Source organism: Mus caroli, unplaced genomic scaffold (genome assembly GCF_978045245.1).
Source record: "Mus caroli unplaced genomic scaffold, Mus_caroli_1 scaffold_20, whole genome shotgun sequence".
In the NCBI taxonomy this organism is placed as follows: domain Eukaryota; kingdom Metazoa; phylum Chordata; class Mammalia; order Rodentia; family Muridae; genus Mus; species Mus caroli.
In genome coordinates this window covers 14,037,296-14,056,640 of record NW_028227275.1, presented here as the reverse complement: position 1 = coordinate 14,056,640, position 19,345 = coordinate 14,037,296, and the positions used below count along the sequence as shown (strand labels likewise).

General features: G+C 51.8%; 1 protein-coding gene across 2 annotated transcripts in view; it reads left to right on the top strand.

The window, feature by feature from the left end:
• Window positions 1-19,345, top strand: part of Neurl1 (neuralized E3 ubiquitin protein ligase 1) — a 78,477-nt gene that overhangs the window by 34,526 nt on the left and 24,606 nt on the right. The window contains exon 1 of one of the 2 annotated variants that reach the window (XM_021151842.2): window positions 12,355-12,437. The exons of the other annotated variant lie outside the window; for it this stretch is intronic. Within the exon in view, the coding sequence (XP_021007501.1) occupies window positions 12,404-12,437 (34 nt within the window). The 5' untranslated portion in view covers window positions 12,355-12,403. Of the gene's footprint in view, window positions 1-12,354; window positions 12,438-19,345 lie in introns of those variants that run through there. 2 annotated transcript variants of the gene reach the window in all.

Sequence of the window (19,345 nt, the reverse complement as noted above, 5' to 3'; positions counted from 1 at the left end):
GCACATTTAATTATTTTTGTTTTGATGACAGGGCCTCATATTTCCCAGGCTGGCTTTGAATTTCCATGTAGCTGAGATGACCTTGAAGTTCTTTTAAAATCATTATTGTTGTGTTTGTGTGCATGGTGCGTAAGGGGACCGCGTGTGTCTCAGAGCATGTAGAGGTCTAGGGACAGCTCCCTGGAGTTGGTTCTCCCACTCAGTTACTCAGCAAGGACTTTTACCCACAGACCCCTGTCCTTGAACTTCTGGGCTTCCTCTTTCCACCTTCCGGGCGGAATCCCAGGATTACAGCTCTGAGCCATCAGGCTGGTTTATGATGGCTGAGTGAGGAATGTGCAGGGTGTGCTGGGCATTACGTGCTAGACCAAGTATGTTTAACGTCTTCTTTTTTAATACTTTATTTTTATTTGATGTGCATTGGTGCTTTGCCTGCATGTGTCTGTGTGAGGGTGTCAGATCCGAGAAAGAGAGAGAGAGAGAGAATTATAGACAGTTGCCATGTGGTTCTTCGGTCCAGCCCTCCCTATGTTTAACTTCTAAAAAATTGAAAATGTGGGATGGAGTTGGGAGGGGAGGAGGAAGGTGATGGGGGAGAGGGAGAGAACAGAGACAGAGTCAGACAGAGTGAGGGCCTCAGGGAAGGTCCACGGTATAGAGGTCAGACAGCTTCCTCAGCTCAGTTCCTGGGACTGAGCTCAGCTCACCAGGCTACTGTGGTCACCCTCTGGGCCATCTTGCCAGCCCAGAGTATGTTTGGCTTTAAAATAAAGGGCCTAAATGTTTTCTACAACAGCTAAACCATTTTACATGGCCACTAGCAGTGCGTAAGGGGGTGTGAGTTCTGATTCTCCGCGTCTTCGCCAATCCTTGTTAACGTTGGCCATTCCAGCAGATGTGCAGCACCTTATTCTAGCTTGATTGTGCATTTCCCTCGTCCCTAATTATACTGAGCATTTTCAATGTGCTTTTTAAAATGCCATTCAAGGTGTACTTTGGTAAAGTGTCTACTTAACTCTGTGTCTGTTATGTCTTATTGGGCTGTTTTCTTATTGTTGAATTTTGAGAGTTCTTTATATATATAGGATTCTCAGCAATCATTTCAGGCTGTCTTATTGAAAGTAACAAACTCTGCTCTGGTCTGGTTTTACCAGTGAGCGGTGAGAATTCCTGACACAAACGGGATTATCTGGAGTGAGAAAATTTTAAGTGAACCAAGGGCAGCTCTGTCACTTCTGGGAGGGCTCGCTTCTAGTCTAGTGACATGTCATGGCTATCATAAGGATCCCAACCAGACATGCAGTCTCTGGAGCCAAGAGGCTTACTTCTCCGGGACCTTTTCCTGAAGAGCAAGGAAACTATTTAGTGTGTATGTGGACGATATCCTCCAGCAGTCCTCCCGCCATGCCTCATTAGCTAGATGTGGGTCACGTGGTCACTGTCTGTCTAGTCACTGGCAAGAGGGATAGAGCAATGTGACTGTCATGAACCGGTGGTGGCAGCTCATGAGCCATCTGGAGGGCCCTAGAAACTACCCCGTCATCATGTAGGTATGGTGGCATGCACTTTTAATCCCAGCACTTGTGATGGGGGTGAGAGCAGGGTGGAGGTGGGGGTGGAAATGGGGGCAGGGATGGGGGTCTGGGCTGAGAAAAGAGGACCTTGAGTTTAAGGCCATCCTGGACTACATAATGGGTTCAGCGCCAGCTTGGGCAACATACTGAGATCCTGTCTACCAAAACCAAAGACTAGGAATGTGGGTCAGTAGAGTCCTGCCTAACACATGCCAGGCCCTGAGTTCAACCCCCAACCCCACAGAAACAGATTTCCAAACTACCCCTGCTTGGGCTCTTTCTCAGAAACTGTTCACCAGTCTGGATAGGGTGTGGATATCAGTCACTCTCTAATTTCCGAAGGTGATACTGATGGGGAGGCAGGCTTGAGCATCAGTGCCGTCTTTCTTGGTCCAGGACAGATGTGGAGAGTCAGCCACAATGTCCTTGATAGTCTTGCTGGAAAAATATGGCTTAAACAAGTCACCAAGCCTCTTAAAACCTCACTTTCTTCATCTGTCCAATGGGACTAGCCTCCTATAGTTTCTGTGAAGGCTGAATGAACCCATGGGAGCTGACAGGCTTTGTGCCCATTGACACCCAAGGGTCACCTGCTTAGTCCCCAGTCAACTTGCCTCCTGCCAGGAATAGCCAGGAGAGAGATTTTTATTGAGCTCAGCTTCCTATCATTAAATGAGAAAAAAAAGGGGAGAAAAAGAGGGACTGGGAAGCCACAGGCAACCACAGTGGGTTTTTTTTTCTCCTCAGATGTGGGCTTGTACAAGCTGCTATAAATGGTTCCTGCAGAGGGGCTGGAGGTGCTCTTCCCACTGCCGCTTTAATCAGGAGAACCTGGGAAAGGTGGTAGGTGCAAGGCTCTTCCCTGGAGTCCTGCAGCGGGTGGAGGGGGCTGGCGCACATGCCTCTGCCGCCTGCAGGGAAGATGGTCGGACTGGGCTGTGCGTTCAGCTTCCTCAGTGTGCAGGACACACTGGGGGCTTAGCTTCTTGGCTATTTCTTAGTGAGGCCCAGGCTGGGCTGCCAACATGTCAAGAGAACCCCTTGGGCTATGAGATAATAGGCCAGTTGATGTATCACTTTTGGGTCCTACTGGGCCCGAAGGGGCCACAGTAGGTATGGAGACGGGGAGGGTAGCCTCCAGGAAGCTGAAGAGGAGAGAGATGAGTCAGTGCCAGGTCTGTACACCACCAATCACAGCCTCACCTCTATTCTGCTCTTGGTTTTCTTCTCGCTTGTGTAAAATACTCTTGGCAGAACCATGGGTACCAACCACCATGTTAGAGACTGAGCAGCCATGTTGCTCCAAGAATGGGAAAGTCCCTGCTGGGCTAGCCTGCCTTGGATGGGCAGGGCTCATGGCTCACGTGCGTGAAATACTTTGGTGGGAGGGTGGATATCCTGGGAATGAAGCCAGATCCATGGGTTGGGGTCAGTTTAGAGAGTTCTGAATGCTTCCCAGAGGGAACCAAGCTTCTCCCGAGGTGCTCAGGAACCGCCAGAAGCTCTGATAGACAGAAAGGCCAACCTGTCAACCCTATGAAGACAGCAAAAGTGCCAGTAAGTGTTCAGGTCAGGATGATGTGGAGGGAGCTCTGGGCGGAGCTCAAAGATGGGAGGAGTTGACTTGTAGCTCTTTAGAGCTGAGTCATTATTCTGAGGCCACACAGCAGGGGTGATGCTTGGGTGATGATGTCAGCTGATGTGTATCTTTGGGGGGTGGGGGGAAAGACAAGGTTTCTTTGTGTAGCCCTGGCTGTTCTGGGACTCTCTTGTGGTTCCGACTGGCTCCAAACCCAAAGATCTGCCTGTCTCTGCCTCCTGAGTACTGGGATTAAAGGCTGTGCCATCATGCCTGGCTCAGCGTTCTGTCTTAATCTTAGTTTAGCTGCTTCGTACCTGTGTAACCTGCACCTTCCGTGTCCCCAAGCCCTCAGTGTCCTCACTGAGGATGCTATGTTCCCAGTGATGGCCTCTCCTTCTGGGGTCCAGGGCAGGTATTTAAAGATGACAGTGGCAGATGTAATTTTCTTAGTTTATGTATTGGTTGTCTTATTGCTGTGACAGAAGGTAACCTAAGGAGGGAGCAATTTATTCCGGTTTACAATTCTAAATTGTAACTGTTGCAATTGTAACTGGCTGTCTCTCAGGCCAGTGAAGTTAGGTGAGAGGAGCAAAAGGGTGGTTGGATTTGTATCAACGCATTGCATCACATTGTATCCACAGTCAGGACACAGAGACAAATGTGCTCAGCTTGCTTTCTGAGTTTTAACAAATCTGAGACCCCAGCCTGTGGAGTGGTACTGCCCTATTTGGAATGGGTCTTCTCTCTTTTTTTTTTTCCTCACCACAACTAACCTAATCTGGAAAATCTCTCATAGACAGGCCCAGAGATTTGTTTCTACGGGGACTCTAAATCCTGTTAAGTTGACAACAAAAGTTAGCCACCAGGGGTATTCACTTATCTTGATTCCTGTTTTATTTTCATATGAGGGCAGGTACTAGGGGGCATAGAAGCCCTTCAGGAGAGCCTCCACGGGATGGGGAGGGGGAAGGCCAAAGTGTCTGGGCAGATGGACATGAGTTCAAAGCCGAGTCTCTGCTGTTTCTCATTCTGTATCTGGGATTCCTCATTGGTAAGATGGGGACATGGTAGGGCCTTTATGTAGTGTTAGGACAGAGGCTCATCTAGACCACACTTCCTGGGCCTTCCAGGCTGTTCTGGGCTCGCTGTGTTGGGGCCTCATTTCTTCTTCCTGTTGCTCTGGCAGGTAGGCATTTTCCTTCCCAGCCCATTTTTTAGAAGAAAGAATAGATACCTGAGGTTTGAAACTAGGTAGTCGGAAATGCTCAGGAGCCCAGTCTCAGCACCTCCTCTCCTCTGAGTCATTCCCCCAACCCCCCAGCACAGACTCCTCAGTGTGTTGCAGCAACTATTGGAGTCACTAGACTGCTGGCATTTAACTGCCAGTGGCTTTCCTGGGAGTGTATAATCCTAGAGTCATCCAGCTCTTGTTGGTCCCGGGCCATCACGATGTTGTACTTGCTGATGCCCATTGTCTGAGGGAGAGAGTTGGAGAAAAAGATGATGCAGGATACAGGAGCAAGTGGGGGGGGGGCTGGCTCAGCTGGCTCTGAGCTCTGCTGCAAATGAGACCATGGAGGGACAAGAAGGACAGAGCCAGAGGTGCAGGTAGCTTGAAGAAAGGCACACAGCTACAGGAGCCCCAGGGGGTATCCCCAAATTTGTGTGTATGCGTGTATGAGCATGTGACTGTATGGGGAGAGGGATGGGGAAGGGTCCTCCCTGCAAAGGAGGTCTTTATCCTCCCAGCATCAGCTGCTAGTTTTGCTTATAATCCAGCAGGCCAGCAGGGATCAGTCAGGTGCAGGTCCCGCACGAGGTTTGTTCTGGCACATATGTCCTGTCTCCTGTATCACTCTGGTGTCCTCCCGCTCTCCCCCACCCACCATGAAAGTCTCATTGTCTTCCTTTCCTTACTTTAACCAGAAAGGTTATGGTGTATCCAGATCTTATGGACTCCAACTGATGATTTATCATTTGTGACAGAGACAAGGGCTGGCTTCCAGTTTTAAAATTCATTCCACTCTGACCAGACCCAGAGCACCGACCAGGTGACAAGGGACAATGCTTAATCTCCTTTCTTAGCTGAACTGGCTGCTGGCCAGCCCTCTGACATGGCATTTGCATTTATAGCAGGTGTGTAAAAGCACACATGCAAAGCGTAGAGCCTTGCCTGGTGAGGCATGTGTAGAGCTGAGTACATGTTGGTGACAGGAGATGGTGCTTCCCGAAGCCGGTTTCCCATCTCTCCCTGGAAGAACATGGTCTGTGTTCATACCCGGCATCCCAGCTCACTCCTTTCCCTGGGTGGGGTAGATCCTTTAGTTCCCCTTGCATTCCTGACAGTGGTCAAGCCGCTTGCCTTGCAGACATTGTGTCTCTTGCTTCTCATGAGCACTACCACCCTGTCTTGTCCCTATTATAGGAGTGACCACAGAACCTCAGGTGCTTCGCCCTGTCACATGATGGCAGAGCCAACTTGTATGGCCACTAGGCTGGGTCCATCCATCCGCCATTCCTGGACAGTCACAAAGATGGGGGTTCAGTGCCTGTGGCTTCCAGCTGACACGTGCTTTCCTGGGAACAGGGATCTGGGTACCTCCATGTTCCGGTCTTTTCTACTTGGAATGAATGGTGAAGCCTCTGTTTCATCCAGGGCGGCTGGGGAGTGTGAGCAGGTGTGTTTGTGTCTGGGAGGGTCTCAGAGGGTGCTGCTGGCAGTGAGCCCTGAGGCTGGGGGGAGCTGGGAAGGGCACCCAACACCAGGTTGTTTGCTCAGATTCTCTTTCAGTCTCCACCCCCGCACTGCACCTGTTGTGTTCCCATCATCCTGGGCAGCTGGCAGCTGTCACTGCTCAGGGCACCTGTCCCAGAGGACACCCTCTGGTCTCCATGGCTCTGGTTTCTCTGCACTATGCAGCTCTTTTAGTCTGTGCCCCTGCTTCATCTCCGTCACTCTCTTTCAGACTCCAGCTAGTGACCTGTGTTTTTTTGGGGGGGGTCCAGATATAGATGGAGTTTGGGGGCGGCCTTCCGGGCTCCTCATTCTCCAGGCCCAGCCTAATTGGCCAGGGTAGGGAGGATGGTCCTGGCAGGTCGGCATTAAGCCCTAAATACCAGATGACTCATCACCTCAATCAAATTATCCTTTGTTCTTGACGGAAAACAAACCAAAACAAAACCTCAAACACGATAACATAAGGAGCTGCCTTCCAGCTCCTCCCCACTGGACCACCGCCTCTCTCTGACTTCTCCACATGCCAGCCATTTCCCCAGTCTCATGAATGAGAACGTATTTTTACCCTTCCTTCAGCCAGTTTAGGCTGTTACCTGCACACTGGGTTTGCCTATAGGCCACTCTGAGTCTAGTCACAGGAGACATCAGCCCTGAGTCCAAGTTCTCACCCAGCAATGCCTTGGGAAAGCCCACGCTCTGCTGAGCCTTGCTTGCTGCTCCTGTGAGGTGTGCTCAGGACTCCTCTGCCTGCCTCAGGACAGGGCTGGGCCCACCGTTCTCTGGAGGCACTTTCCCCTCAACCTGAGCTGCTGCCTGGGAATTGGTCGTTTCCATTGCAGTGTTTCCAAGGGCTCTGCCTTTGACTTTCAGCTCTGAGAAGGCGGATTTAGACAGAGGGGGAGATGCCAGGCCGTGGGAAGCGTGGATGAGAGAGGATGAGGTGAAGAAAGAGTTGATCTGGGCACCGCACCATGAGAGCCCATGAGGACAGGGAGACTGGGGACAGGGCGAAGCACACAGACAATAAAGCAGGGTCCTATTTATTTATTTATTTTCGATTTTTTTTAGTTAAACTTATTCTCTTTTATCAGAAGTATATTTAATTTTTTAAATTTTACAGATGTGTTTGAATGTGTGTGCTTATACACACATGTATATGTGTATGTATAAGTATATATATTGAGAGAGTGGGGATTTCTCTGTGTAGTCCTGATACTTGCTCTGTAAACCAAGCTGGTCTGGAACTCAAGAGATCTGCTTGCCTCTGTCTCCTGAATGCTGGGATTAAAGGCATGTGCCACCACTGCCTGGCTATTGTTATTGTTTTTTTTATGTATATGAGTATTTTGCCTACATGTATGCTGGTGTACCACGTGCATGCCTGGCTCTTACAGAAGCCATGAAGGGAATGTAGAATCCCCTGGAACTGGAGTTACGGGTGTTTGTGAGCTGCCATGTGGGTGCTGGGAATTGAACGCGGGTCCTCTGGAAAAGCAGCTAGTGCCTTGCACTGCTGAGCCATCTCTCCAGCCCCCTAGAGTATTTATAATTATTCTTTTGGCGATTTCATATATGTCTATATCTTGCTATATCTACCCTCAATTTCCACATGGCCTGGACACACACAACACACACAGCACACACACACACACACACACACACACACACACACACACACACACACACACACACACACACACACACACACACACACACACACCCAGCCCCCTCGCAACACACCCTCCTCCTGCTTTCCGGTCTGATTTTCCAATCCACTAAGTCCAGTGCCTGTGGCCCACACGCAGCAGTCTCATCAGTGGCCATATCCCTGACAGAACACTGGCTGTCTAGGAGGAGGGTCCTGACAGCTACATGGGCTCAAAGAACCCAGGGGACTGATGTTCCCCAAATGTGGCTAGAGAGGAGTTGCTATTCCTTGGGGCAGGGAGGAAGACTACATCTGCCTTAGTATGACCACTCTGAGCCTCAGTTTCATGTCCTGCAGAGGGAGAGTGAACAGGAACTCCTGAAGGGATGCTGTGGAGTTAGCCGAGGTTAGCCCTCTGCCTAGCACAGGGTATGCACTGAGCCAATAGAAACACCATTAGCTGTCTTCGTTGGTTTGCTCACAGAGCTGTGTCATTAGTTACTCTCCTTGCTGTGACAAAATACTAGACAGAAGGCGAGTTAATGATTTTTTTTTATGTGTGCGAGTATTTTGCCCACATGTATATTGGGGTACTGAGTGCATGTAAGCAAAGACATGGTATTTGCTCACAGTTCAGTGGGAAGCCAGAGCTGCAGAAGCAACTGCTGGCTCATCACATTTGCCTCCTCAGTCAGGAAGTGGAGGGTGGACAGGAAGTGGGACTGGGCTACAAAATGTCCAGGCCAGTTCCCCGTCACTCACTTCCTCCAGCAAGGTTTCACTTCCTTATAGGCTCTAGGACCTTCCAATGCAGCTCCCCTCGCTGGGCCAAGTGCTCAGGTGTGTGAGCCTGTGGAAGACACTCTGTACACCGACCGTAGCTTGTACCCCAACCCCATCCACAGCCTCTGCTCAGTGTGCTTGTGGAAACACAGAGCTGTTTACCTATGGCCACAGAAGCCCCTTCCCCAACGCCAGCATGGCTCACACCACGATCTAGAATTGTTTTCCCCGAGTCCATGCCCCGTCCGCCTGCCAGTTGGTTTCCGAGGGGTGAGGGTTGGTTCATGGTGGAGCACAGCGAAGCTTGCTCAGTGAATGAGTGCCTCTTGCCTCATCCCTTTCAGTAAATGGGATCCTTCGATTAAGTGGAGGCTTGTGTGGTACCCAAGTGAATAATAACTAGTGGAGATATGTTGCCCGTCCCACCCTGAAGAAGGGGTGCCACCTCCTCTAAAGAGCCCCGGACACTGCTCTGGGGATGGGTACAGGACAAGATCCAGGTACAAGATCCAGGTAGGGAGACCCCTTTGTTCTGTGGTACTGTTCTAGAAGGTCTGGGGCTACCTTGGTGGTCCCTAATTCTCAATTTTTCCTACCTACCCCCCACCAAACAGGTTTCTCAATCTTTAGCTCAGGTTGGCCTTGAGTTCATGATAGCCCTACTTTCATTTCCTGGTGTTGGAACTGCTACTGTGTGACACCATCCTAGCTTCTATTTCGTTTTTTTCTTCCCACTACCCAAATGAAAGGCTCCCTGACTCTTTCACCACACCGGCCCCAGTCCTGCTGCATGAACCCCATTCTACTGTGAACCATTTTCCAAGGACCTCCTCCTCTACAAGGCCTGATGTGAGGCCGGAGGCGGGTGTGAGGACAAGCCAGGTGCCAGCCCCATCCTTCCGGATGCTGCTGCTCTCTGTCCTGGCCCTTGTCTCTTCCCACGAGTGCCCCACACCAGATGGCAAGAATGACCTTTTAGAAATGTGTGTCTGGTCCTATTGCCTCCCTGCTGAACCCTGCCAGGGTTTCCCGGTGCTCTCAGGGAAACAGCCTGGTCTTCATTCTGCTCCTCCAGGCCCTTGTGACATTCCCTGGCCTATCTAGTCTTGCTTGCTAAGAGAAAAGTTCCCTATGGCTCTTCTACTGATCCACTTCTATCCATACCAGCCTTGCTTTGGAGATATGCTGGGCTCCCAACAGCCCGTGGACCTGTACACATGTGTATCTGTTCTCTGTAGCACCCTGTTTCCTGGCCCACCTCCGTGGTAGAGACATCGATCTGCAAATCTTGCCCTGCTCTGGGCTCTCAGGGAAACCTGCCTCAAGCTTGCTAGGACCTGAATCCTTGGTTTCCAAGCACCTTTTAAGAAAAGTGGTACTATATTCTGCATTGTGGCTGATTGAGAAATGTCCTCTTCTCCCCGATCCACGAGAGTTAGGACCTGCGTAGTGTGGATCACGTCTCATCTTGACTGTGTAAGTTAGTGTTTGACTTGTAATAGATGCTCAGTAACTGTGGATTTAGGTACATTAGGTTGGTGAGCTCTGCTCAGGAGGAGCTGGGGCACATAGGTCGTGGATAGCTCATGGCTGTCTCTGGGTTGTGCATAATAAGACATGAAGAGAGACATAGCTACAGGGCTCAGAGGAATGACAAGTTCCAAGAACGAGGACTTAGCAACTACCTGCTGCCCCAGGGAGGTGTCCTGAGATGATCCCTGATCCCCAGTCCTGGGCAGGTGGTAAGAGACTATCCCCAGTGGGAAGAAAGCAGGAGCCAGTGATAAGGGAGGCTGTTATGTGGGATGCTGAGCCGTGAGAAGACTAGGTTGCTTATGGGAAAGGCTAGTGGAGCAAGGCCCAAGATAGGTACATTAAAAGGCAGGTAGGATCTAGGGGGACAGCTCATTGAACCAAATGCTTATTGTCCAAATGTGAGGGCCAGAGCGCAGACCCCAGAACCCATGTAAAAGCTAGGCAGGCTTGGTGGCTGCCTATAGTCCCAGAAGCTGAGAGCCAGAGACAGGGGCTAGAGAAGTGGCCAGCTACACTAGCTGATTGGTGAGCTCTGGATTCAAGTAAGAGATCTTGTCTCAGTAAATAAAGTGGAGAGTGATCGAGGAAGATCCCAGTGTCAACCGCGGGCCTCCACATGCACGGCAGACGTGCGCATCCCCACACACGTCTGAACAGATATTCACGCATGCAAACACAAAGTCCCTGTGTGTTCTCTCTGTCCTTCAGCCAGATTCTGGTTGCGGGTGTGCAGGCAGCGGCAGTGGCTTGATTGAGCGTCTCACAATGTGCGTACCTGAGTTCCGTTGGATATGGGACAGCAACCCAACCTTTCCCCCAGCTCTTTTTCCAGCCCGATTCTCCACCCACATCTTCCTCTGGGGTTACAGATCCTGGCCGGTGCAGGACAGGGCTTGGGAGATAGGAACTCTCCTGCTGTCTTGGTCGAGGTGCTTATCCTGGGGAGAGTGTGACAGGTGGTGAGTGTGTTCCCTATCCCTGCCTAGGCTGGAGTCCTGGTTCTGTTGTGACATTCTGGGATGCCCCAGGCAGATTCTTTGCCTCTCAGGACACACACCTTCTTTTCTGTAAAATGGGTTTAAGAATAGCTCTTACCTCTCAGCACGGACACCGTGCATTGTCCCACGCACTGTGAAGCCTCAGTGAATGGCTTTGCTGTTCTGAAGGCGATCTGGGCTTGCCGCCTGGGGCTAGAAGGGTTTTCCTCAGGCCGTCTGTGCTTTCTTACTGCCACCAAGGTGTAGGGTGCCAGATTCTGCACCTTAAGATTCCTCCAGAAGCTGTGTGAGTCTGTATGTGAGAGCATGCATGCATTCGGGACAGGAGAGGGGTAGGTGGGCACAGCGGTTGGTGCTTAGAAGCGCGTATGTGCAGGCGTGTTTGTGTGCACAAGCATGTGTGTCTGTGTTCGTAGACATGGGGCATGATGCAGACATTCTGTGTGGGTTAGTGTGGCTGTGCAAGTGTGTGAGTGTGTGTGGTTAAAAATGACAACCTGGCCGGGCAGTGGTGGCGCACGCCTTTAATCCCAGCACTTGGGAGGCAGAGGCAGGTGGATTTCTGAGTTCGAGGCCAGCCTGGTCTACAGAGTGAGTTCCAGGACAGCCAGGACTATACAGAGAAACCCTGTCTCGAAAAACCAAAAAAAAAAAAAAAAAAGAACAACAAAACAAAACAAAACAAAACAAAACAAGACAACTCGGCTTGGGGGTAAAAGCCTGGATTCTGGCATACTTCCTGTGTCCTCCCCATCCAGCCCTGCTACCTCTGGTTAACTCTCTTGTCATAGACTTCTGGCCTTGCAAAGGTGCTTATGGTACCTGTTGATGCTGAGGTCAGAGGTCAGGCAGCCTTTGAGGACAGAAGGAGTTAAGCCTTACTTACCAAGTATTAACGCAGAGTCTAGAAGAAGATGGAAATGGTGTGAGTTTTTGCATTTAAGCTCCCTAGCTTGACTGTGGTACCCTGAGGGCAGGGATACAGTCAATACTGTTCCCATCCCACCCTGCTTCATCCCTTATCATATGGAGCGGCAAGATGTCCCCCGAAGATTGAATGGCTGCTGGCTGTTGGCTTGGGTGACTGGGAAGGTGTTGTGTGTATCTCCATGGGACAGTGTGTGCTGTGTGTCTGTCTGTGTGTCTGTCTGTGTATGGTGTGTGTTCTGCTGGGGCATCTCCAGTGCTTTCTGGAGCTTGGCTATTTCAGGAAGCCTCCAGTCTCCTCCTCCTTATGTAAATAAACATGACAGATCCCTTGCCTGAACCAGCAAGGAGGTGGGGGAGGCTCCCAGTGGGTGGGAGCTGGAGGCAGCAAGCACAACCAGGGGGTGTGCGTGTGTGGCCGGCTGGCTGGCGGGCAGGCGTGTCCATGCGGGAGGGAGAGGGAGCGTGGGGGTGCAAAAGGGGCCGCCTGGCCCTGCCATGCCGGCTGGCCTCAGGGGAGGGCAAGGGGGGGAAGGAGGAGGGGAACTGGCGGCCAGGGCTGCTCGGTGAAGAGGCTGGCCGGCCAAACGGAGGTAGCCAAGCTGCCAGCGGCCTGAGATGGGGGGACAGATCACAAGGAACACTATCCACGGTAAGGCCCCAGTTGATGTCTGGGGTTTCACCCACCCTGGGCCTGGGGACCACTTGGGAGGTTGGAGTGGAGAGACATTGGGAAGGAGAATTTAGTCATGTCCTGTTCTGTCACTCTTTGGTGGACTCTGGGACTGCGTGTGTGTAGGAGTGGAAGCTGGGTGTTTGTCACCGTGACTGGAGAGAGAGGTAGGGAAAGCTGGAAGGTCAGACATCTGACTTTCTCTGCAAGGTGGCATTGTGCTCTTGCCAGGTTAGGGAGCAGCCCCTGGGTGAGGTCCTGGGCATCAGAAATGTGCCATTCATAGGCACTGAGGCAAATCTCACTTAAACAACTAGGGAGACAGTTTGTGGGTCCTGGAGGTAGTCTGTGAGAGATGCTTGGGTGCCCCGTGTATATACACAAGTGTCTGTGCTTGTGGGTTTTCATTAGAGATATCTGTGGGTGTGTACTTGTGTCAGCTGTGTCTGAGCACTCAGGTGTGCTAGTGACTGCCCCCACAGAGCCTGACCTGCTTCTCCCAGAGAGGAGATGAGTTCCTGGCAGCTCCACAAGCAGGGAGGGGACGGAGGAGAAGGAAGCAGACTGGCTGGTATCCCATTTGCTGGACTCCTGCTTGCTTGGACTCCTGTCTTCTGGACCGCCTGGCTCAATAGTCTCAGGAGCAAGATGGCCAATGTGACAGCGGACCCAAAGGGGAACCCTTCCTTGGACATGGAACTGGGCTCTTCTACAAACTGTGTGGAGTCAGAGTCCCCACCTTGATGCCCTGTGACCTTCCCCACAAGGCAGGAGACTGGACATAGGCCCCCTCTATCTGCCGAGTCTGTTGGGCTTGGAGGGGCCTGGGAGAAGCCAAAGCAGGAACAAGAGTGGTGGCTGAAACCACTTAGAATCCATGGCTGGTGGCTGGTGGCCAGGTGGCTTCCCTCTTCCAGACTGGACATTGGGATAGTAGTTTCTAATTTAAAAATAAAGAGGAAAAGATGTAGGAAAGGCAGATTGTTGATTCTCTGGAAAGGAAATGAATTTTGCCCTGGGCCTGGAAGGTCCTAGAAGACATATAATCTCGAGTCTGCTGGGGCAGTGTCAGGGACCTGGGCCGTGGCCTGAAGCTCGGAATGGGCTGACCTAGGCCTGGCCTGCCTACTTGTGGCTAGACTCACTGTTGGCAAAGGGTCTGGAGCCAACTGACATTTTCCACTGGGGTCAGACCTGGGCAGGCTTGGGGACTGGGCAGGACAGAAAAAGGCCCTTTGAAGCACGTGGCTACTGTCCTTTGGCTGCCTTGGAGCATCTGGTCCACAATCTTAGGGCATGAAGTCCTAATACCTGCCGAACCCACATTCTTCATAGATGGCATGGCTTTGATAGGGACGGGGCTGGCCACATCTTAACTCCTACTTGTCAGTAAGACTAATGGGAGTGGCTCTCACAAGGTGGCTGGCGTGGTTATGTGGATCTCCATGAAAAGAGGGTGCAAAGTAGAGGACGTCAGGACTCAAGAGAAGCCATCTGGGCCCAGGGCAAGACAGAGTCCTTCTCCTTTGGGTGTCCCATGTCCCAAGGGACAGGAACATACTTGGCTGGGCATCTAGGCCATAGGATAGTAGCCATAGTTGAGCATTAACTAAGAGTCTCATTTGCATACCCCCTCCCTGTCAAGTCAGGCTCCTCCCCACTGCTCGCCCTGGCGGTCAGCTCAGCTGCCATCACATGGGTAAGAACATGTGGAGGGGCGTGCCTGCGTCTACCAGGATCCAGCCAAACACTGCCCATCTGTCCTCACATGGCCACAGCCATGTTGGCCTTCCGGCTCTGCATAGTGATTGCCTGGCGGCTCAGGTTCGGCCTCCTTTGGAAGGGGAACAGGAGCTAGGGGAAGGCACAGAATCTGGCTGCTTCCCATGGATACTCTCACTCTGCAGGGGTTGCTTGGGTCCTCAAAGATATCGTCAAATGGCCCTCGATGGCATTTTCAAAAGCCTTGGGTTTTGGGGCTTGTTTCAAACACGCATATTTTGGATAGCTTAGTAAGAATAAGTGAAGGGCAGGGCCCGGAACTGTGCTCTGTATGGGGTTTATCTGTTGTGTGTGCACAATGTCATGTTTTGGGTGTCCACAGGTGCAATAGCTGTGTTTTGAGTTCCTGCTTGTGCACCCATGCGGTGTGTCTTTGTCTATTGAAGAGACACGGTGTTGTTCTTACTGTAAGTGGACACGTTTGTGGCATGCCTGTGTGTATGTGTTGGTGTGTTGGGTTGGGAGAGTGGAGTTCAGTTCCTCCAGGAGGCTGGCAGGGGACTGATGGGCAGATAAATCCCATTTGGAAAATGGTTTCTGTGGTTACAGATTCAGTCTCTTTCCCTATGCGAGTTTCTGAGGCTGTTTCTGCTTTCGGTCTGAAGGGCAGGCTTGTGGGGTGGACAGACTGGCAAGTCCCGCGGGGATGCAGCAGGACCCCGAGAGAGAGGCCTTTCCTCCCACTTTCTGTCTCTCTTCTCCTCACTTCCTTCTTTATCTTCCTATAGTGCCTAACAACTCAGACACCAGACCCCTTGTTTGAGAGGTGATAGATCACCACCATCCCGGTGGCTCACCTGCAGCGTGGCCTCTAAACCTCACATGCCCAGGCATCAGGGGATGTGAGGCTTCAGGTGCCTGAGAGGCTGAGCCACACTCATCCCGGAGGGAGACACTGCCCAAAAGGGAAATGGCTGGCTGAGGTCACACAGTTGGTGCCTCAGACGAGACATGTGGCCTTGTCTCACCGGACTGGCTCCTCACTTTTCCTTCTTGGGTTCCTTGTTCCTGAGAGCCGCATTAGGGCAGTGGCCTCCCATGGCCTTATGGGTCTGGAGATTTCATGGAGCAGCTGTGGGAGGAGGGAACTTAGGATCTCAGAGCCCAGGGTCACTCAGAGCTCAGTGGAGCCACTGAGTTGGTCACGTCAGTCTCAGGGAGGTGAGCAACAGGCTGTTCCGGTTTAACTAAGCTCAATGCCTGCCTGGCCTTTGGTGAGCACCAATAGGGAGCACTGTAGGGAGAAAGAGGACTGTGGAGTACAGGCCTGTTTTGGAGCCGCAGTGGGTGCGGAAGTGTCAGGGAGCCAAGGAAAGGTGAGGCTGATCTGGGCTCCTGGTCGATGAAGCCAGGAAAGCTGTAGGGATCGGGGTGGCGGAGAGACATGTCCTAGGTGAAAACTAGAAGCTGCTCCATTCTTGCTGCCTGGAGCCTAAGTTGGCCTCTGGGTAAGGCTGGGAAGGTCTGCCCGCAGAGAGCAGATGAGGATCAAGTTGGCTCTCTCACCTGGAGCTCTCTCAGCCGCATACTTGGCACGTGGCACAGGGGGGGAACATCCATGAAGGGTCTTCTGTCCACATGCTTGCTATTTTGCATACCCACCAGCTACCTAGAAGTGGGTAGATGGGTCCCACCCACACTGGGGAAGGGGGAAGGGCTCAGGAAAGGCATAGGAAAGGGCCAGGAGGGAGCTGGGGGTTATCAGGGCCTAGGTAGAGGTGTTTCCTATAGATACCAACCTTGCAGGGTAGGCACACAAGAGAGACTGGAGATGAAGCAGGAACTGGTATGTGTGTGTGTGTGTGTGTGTGTGTGTGTGTGTGTGTGTGAGTGTGACAGAGAGAGAGAGAGAGAGAGAGAGAGAGAGAGAGAGAGAGAGGACTCTCATGGAATTCTGTCTCCAGTAACCATCTCTGTGTGTGCAAAGTGGGTGTGGATCTGTGTAAGGGGAGCAGAGGGTGACACCCTGTGGGGCAAGCACAGTGATGGGAACCTTGCCTTCCCTTGTCTCCGGCCTGACTTTGAAGTAGTCCTGAGAACACTATGGCCATGAAAGAGACTGAGTCATCTGGAAACTCCCTTGTGGAGCCCTTAGGTAGAATGGGAAGGAGAAGGAAGTGATCTGGTCCCTCTCCCAGGTGACAATATCAGTCAGAGGTGTAGCCACTGGCTGCTGGGAACATCAGATTGGGATGTCACCATGAGCGAGGTGTGTGTGTGTGTATAATGGGGTGCTAGCATGGCTCCCCACGTTGGGTCATAACAGCAAGAGTACACAGGACTGAGAACTCTCCAGAAGGGCTCAGGGAGGCCAGAAGGCAGGAGACAGACTATTGGCTGGCTTGCTGGGGCAAAACGAGGACCCCTCGTGCTGAGGTCTGAGTTCAGAGCTCGGCACTGTGACCTTGGAAGCTGTTAGTTTTGAGGGGGGCTATAAGCCAGGGCCATCAATACCCTATCACCTATTGCTGCATGGCGAAGCACCCCGATCCTCTTGGTCTGAAACCCCAGGCATTTGGCCAACTCTCTGTCTCTTGTAATGCCCTGGAATCTGTGGTTTCATTGGGGCTCCAGGACTTCTCTACTTTCCTGAGGTTTCCCAGTCAGCTGGCTGGGGCTGCAGCCTCATCGGAAGGCTTACCTGGAGGGGAGCCATGGCCAAGATTACTCACCATTACTGGCAGTCCTTGGTCCTCCCCTCATCTCCCCACGGGCATGGCAGCTGACCTCCTCAGAGAGGACAGAGCAACAACCAAGATGGAAGTGACATTTCATGACTTCAGCCATGTTCCACTCTAGAAGCCCACGTGGAAGTGGAAAGGGCCACACGAGAGCAAGATGGCCCAGAGGTGGATGGTCCTCTTGGGCTAAGCTCAATAGAGGTGCTTCTCCCAGACACCCACTTCACTGTCTCATAGGGTTTGGGAAGGTGAGACAGGCTGGATATGAAGGACAGAGAGCATAAGGACTGGTGCAGGAGGACCGCCCCCCCCCCTTTCCTTTCTTCCTTTCTCTTGCCAGCGAGCATGGAGCTGGTGAAGAGTCTCAGACTGGTAGAGTTGTAGTCAAGTACCTTGTGTGCGATCTTGGCCTCTGGCAGGAAAGGACCTGTTTCCCTTCGTTTTCTTGCGTCTCTATTGTCCACCAGTAAGGGAGAGGCACGAAGCAGGGGCCCAGATGGGAGAGCCACACACTGGCTGTCCTCTTCAGTGTTTTGCTTGAGCACCTATTCTGTGCTCAGAGCTGAGGATTGGAAAATAGCTGTGAGAAAGATGGCACCCAGCCCCTCCATCCCCTAGAGCCTCCCAGTCCATCAAGGACAAGGAAGATGCACAGGACCTTGTTGCCCTTCCCAGCCAGGAAACGGCTCTGCAGAAGGCGGAGTCATCGGAGGGGCTTTTCTCAGAGTTTGCAAAGATACGTGTGTACAGAAACACTGGGTGCAGAATTGCTAAGGGAGAGCACGTGTGTGACAAGGGTCATGGATGACCCAGGGTTTCAAAGTCCTATGTGGTGAGGAACACTCCGCTTGGAGATAAATGGGTCCCCAGAAACCCATAGGAGGGCCCCAAAGAGATTTCTGAAAGACCTTAAAGTCTGCAGGATGAGTAAGACATGAGCGTCCCCACTCCTGGAGGTGAGACACTTAGGAAAACATGCTTCAAGAAAGCCATGGTGCCTCTGCTCAGCTGGACAGTCATCTCCATCGCCCTGCTCTCCTGCTTCCTGGCCCCTTTCTCCCTGCAGAGGAAACCCCATTCAGAGAATGAATACAAGCCTGTCTGAGAGGGCCACCATGCACTCTGGGGAGAAAGTAAGGTTGTGGAGTTTGGTATTGGCAGATAAAATAAACGGACATTTCCCATCACAGATGGACAAACCAAACCTGTTGGACTCAGGTGTTAAAATGTGGAAAATTGTTTGGAATCAATGTGACCAGTGTGATCCCCAGGTTCTCAGCTGGGGGAAGTAAGCAAGGCCAGGACGAGCCGCCATCATCATCTCCTCTTCCTCTTCCTCCTCCTCCCCCGCTTCCCCCTCCCCCTCCTCCTCCCCCTCCTCTCCCTCCTCCCCCTCCTCCCCCCTCTTCTCCCTCCTCCTCCTCCTTCCTCCTCCTCTTCCTTCTTCCTCCTCCTCCTCTTCCTCCTCCTCCTCCTCCTTCTTCTTCTTCTTCCTCCTCCTCACCTCCTCCTCCTCCTCCTCCTCCTCCTCCTCCTCCTCCTCCTCCTCCTCCTCCTCCTCCTTCTTCTTCTTCTTCTTCTTCTTCTTCTTCTTCTTCTTCTTCCTCTTCCCCTCCATCCTCTTCCTCCTCCTCCTCCTTCTTGGTAAAGATTTGTTTATATAATTTTTAAAATGGTTTGTTTTTATTTTATGTGCATTGTGTTTTGCCTGCATGTGTGTCTGTGTGAGGGTGTCGAAGCCCCTGGAAGTGGAGTTACAGTTGTGAGCTGCCACGTGGCTGCTGGGAATAGAACCTGGTTCCTCTGGGAGAGCAGCTGGTTCTGGTAACTGCTGAGCCATCTCTCCAGCCCCCTTAAAGGTTTATTTTTATTTTAAATTACACATATGGGTGTCTCTCTTTGTGAGGGTTATGTGACACAAATGCAGGTGCCTGCTGAGGCTGAGGTTGTAGGTTGTGGGTCACCTAAAGTGGGTACTAAACCCAAACTCAGGTTCTCTACAAGAAAAGTAAATATTCCCAATCTCTGAGCCAAGAGCATCTTTTTTTTTTATAAAGAACTCAAGGTCCAGAGTGGCAAAGCAACTTGCCTGAAGTCACACAGCAATTTTGCAGCCTGGCTAGGGTTTGAACTGAAGGCCACACATTTTCCCTGTTCCTAGGTTTTCCTCTGCCTGCCTCCACTCCCCCAGAAAGTTAAGTCAGTCTTTGTAGGAGTTGAGAATAAGGCCAATGCTCTGAAAGGGCCAGAGCTCTGAAAGAGGCAGTCTCAAGAGCGATGGGCTTCAGCTGGGCCTTGAAAAACTGGTGGGGTTTGCAGAAGCTCAGGTGGGGCTGGGAAAGAAGGGGTGTGGGCAGGAGGACTCACTGGAGCAGAGGTCATGGAGGTGGGAAAGCACTGGGTGGTGCCCCTTGCAATGATCAT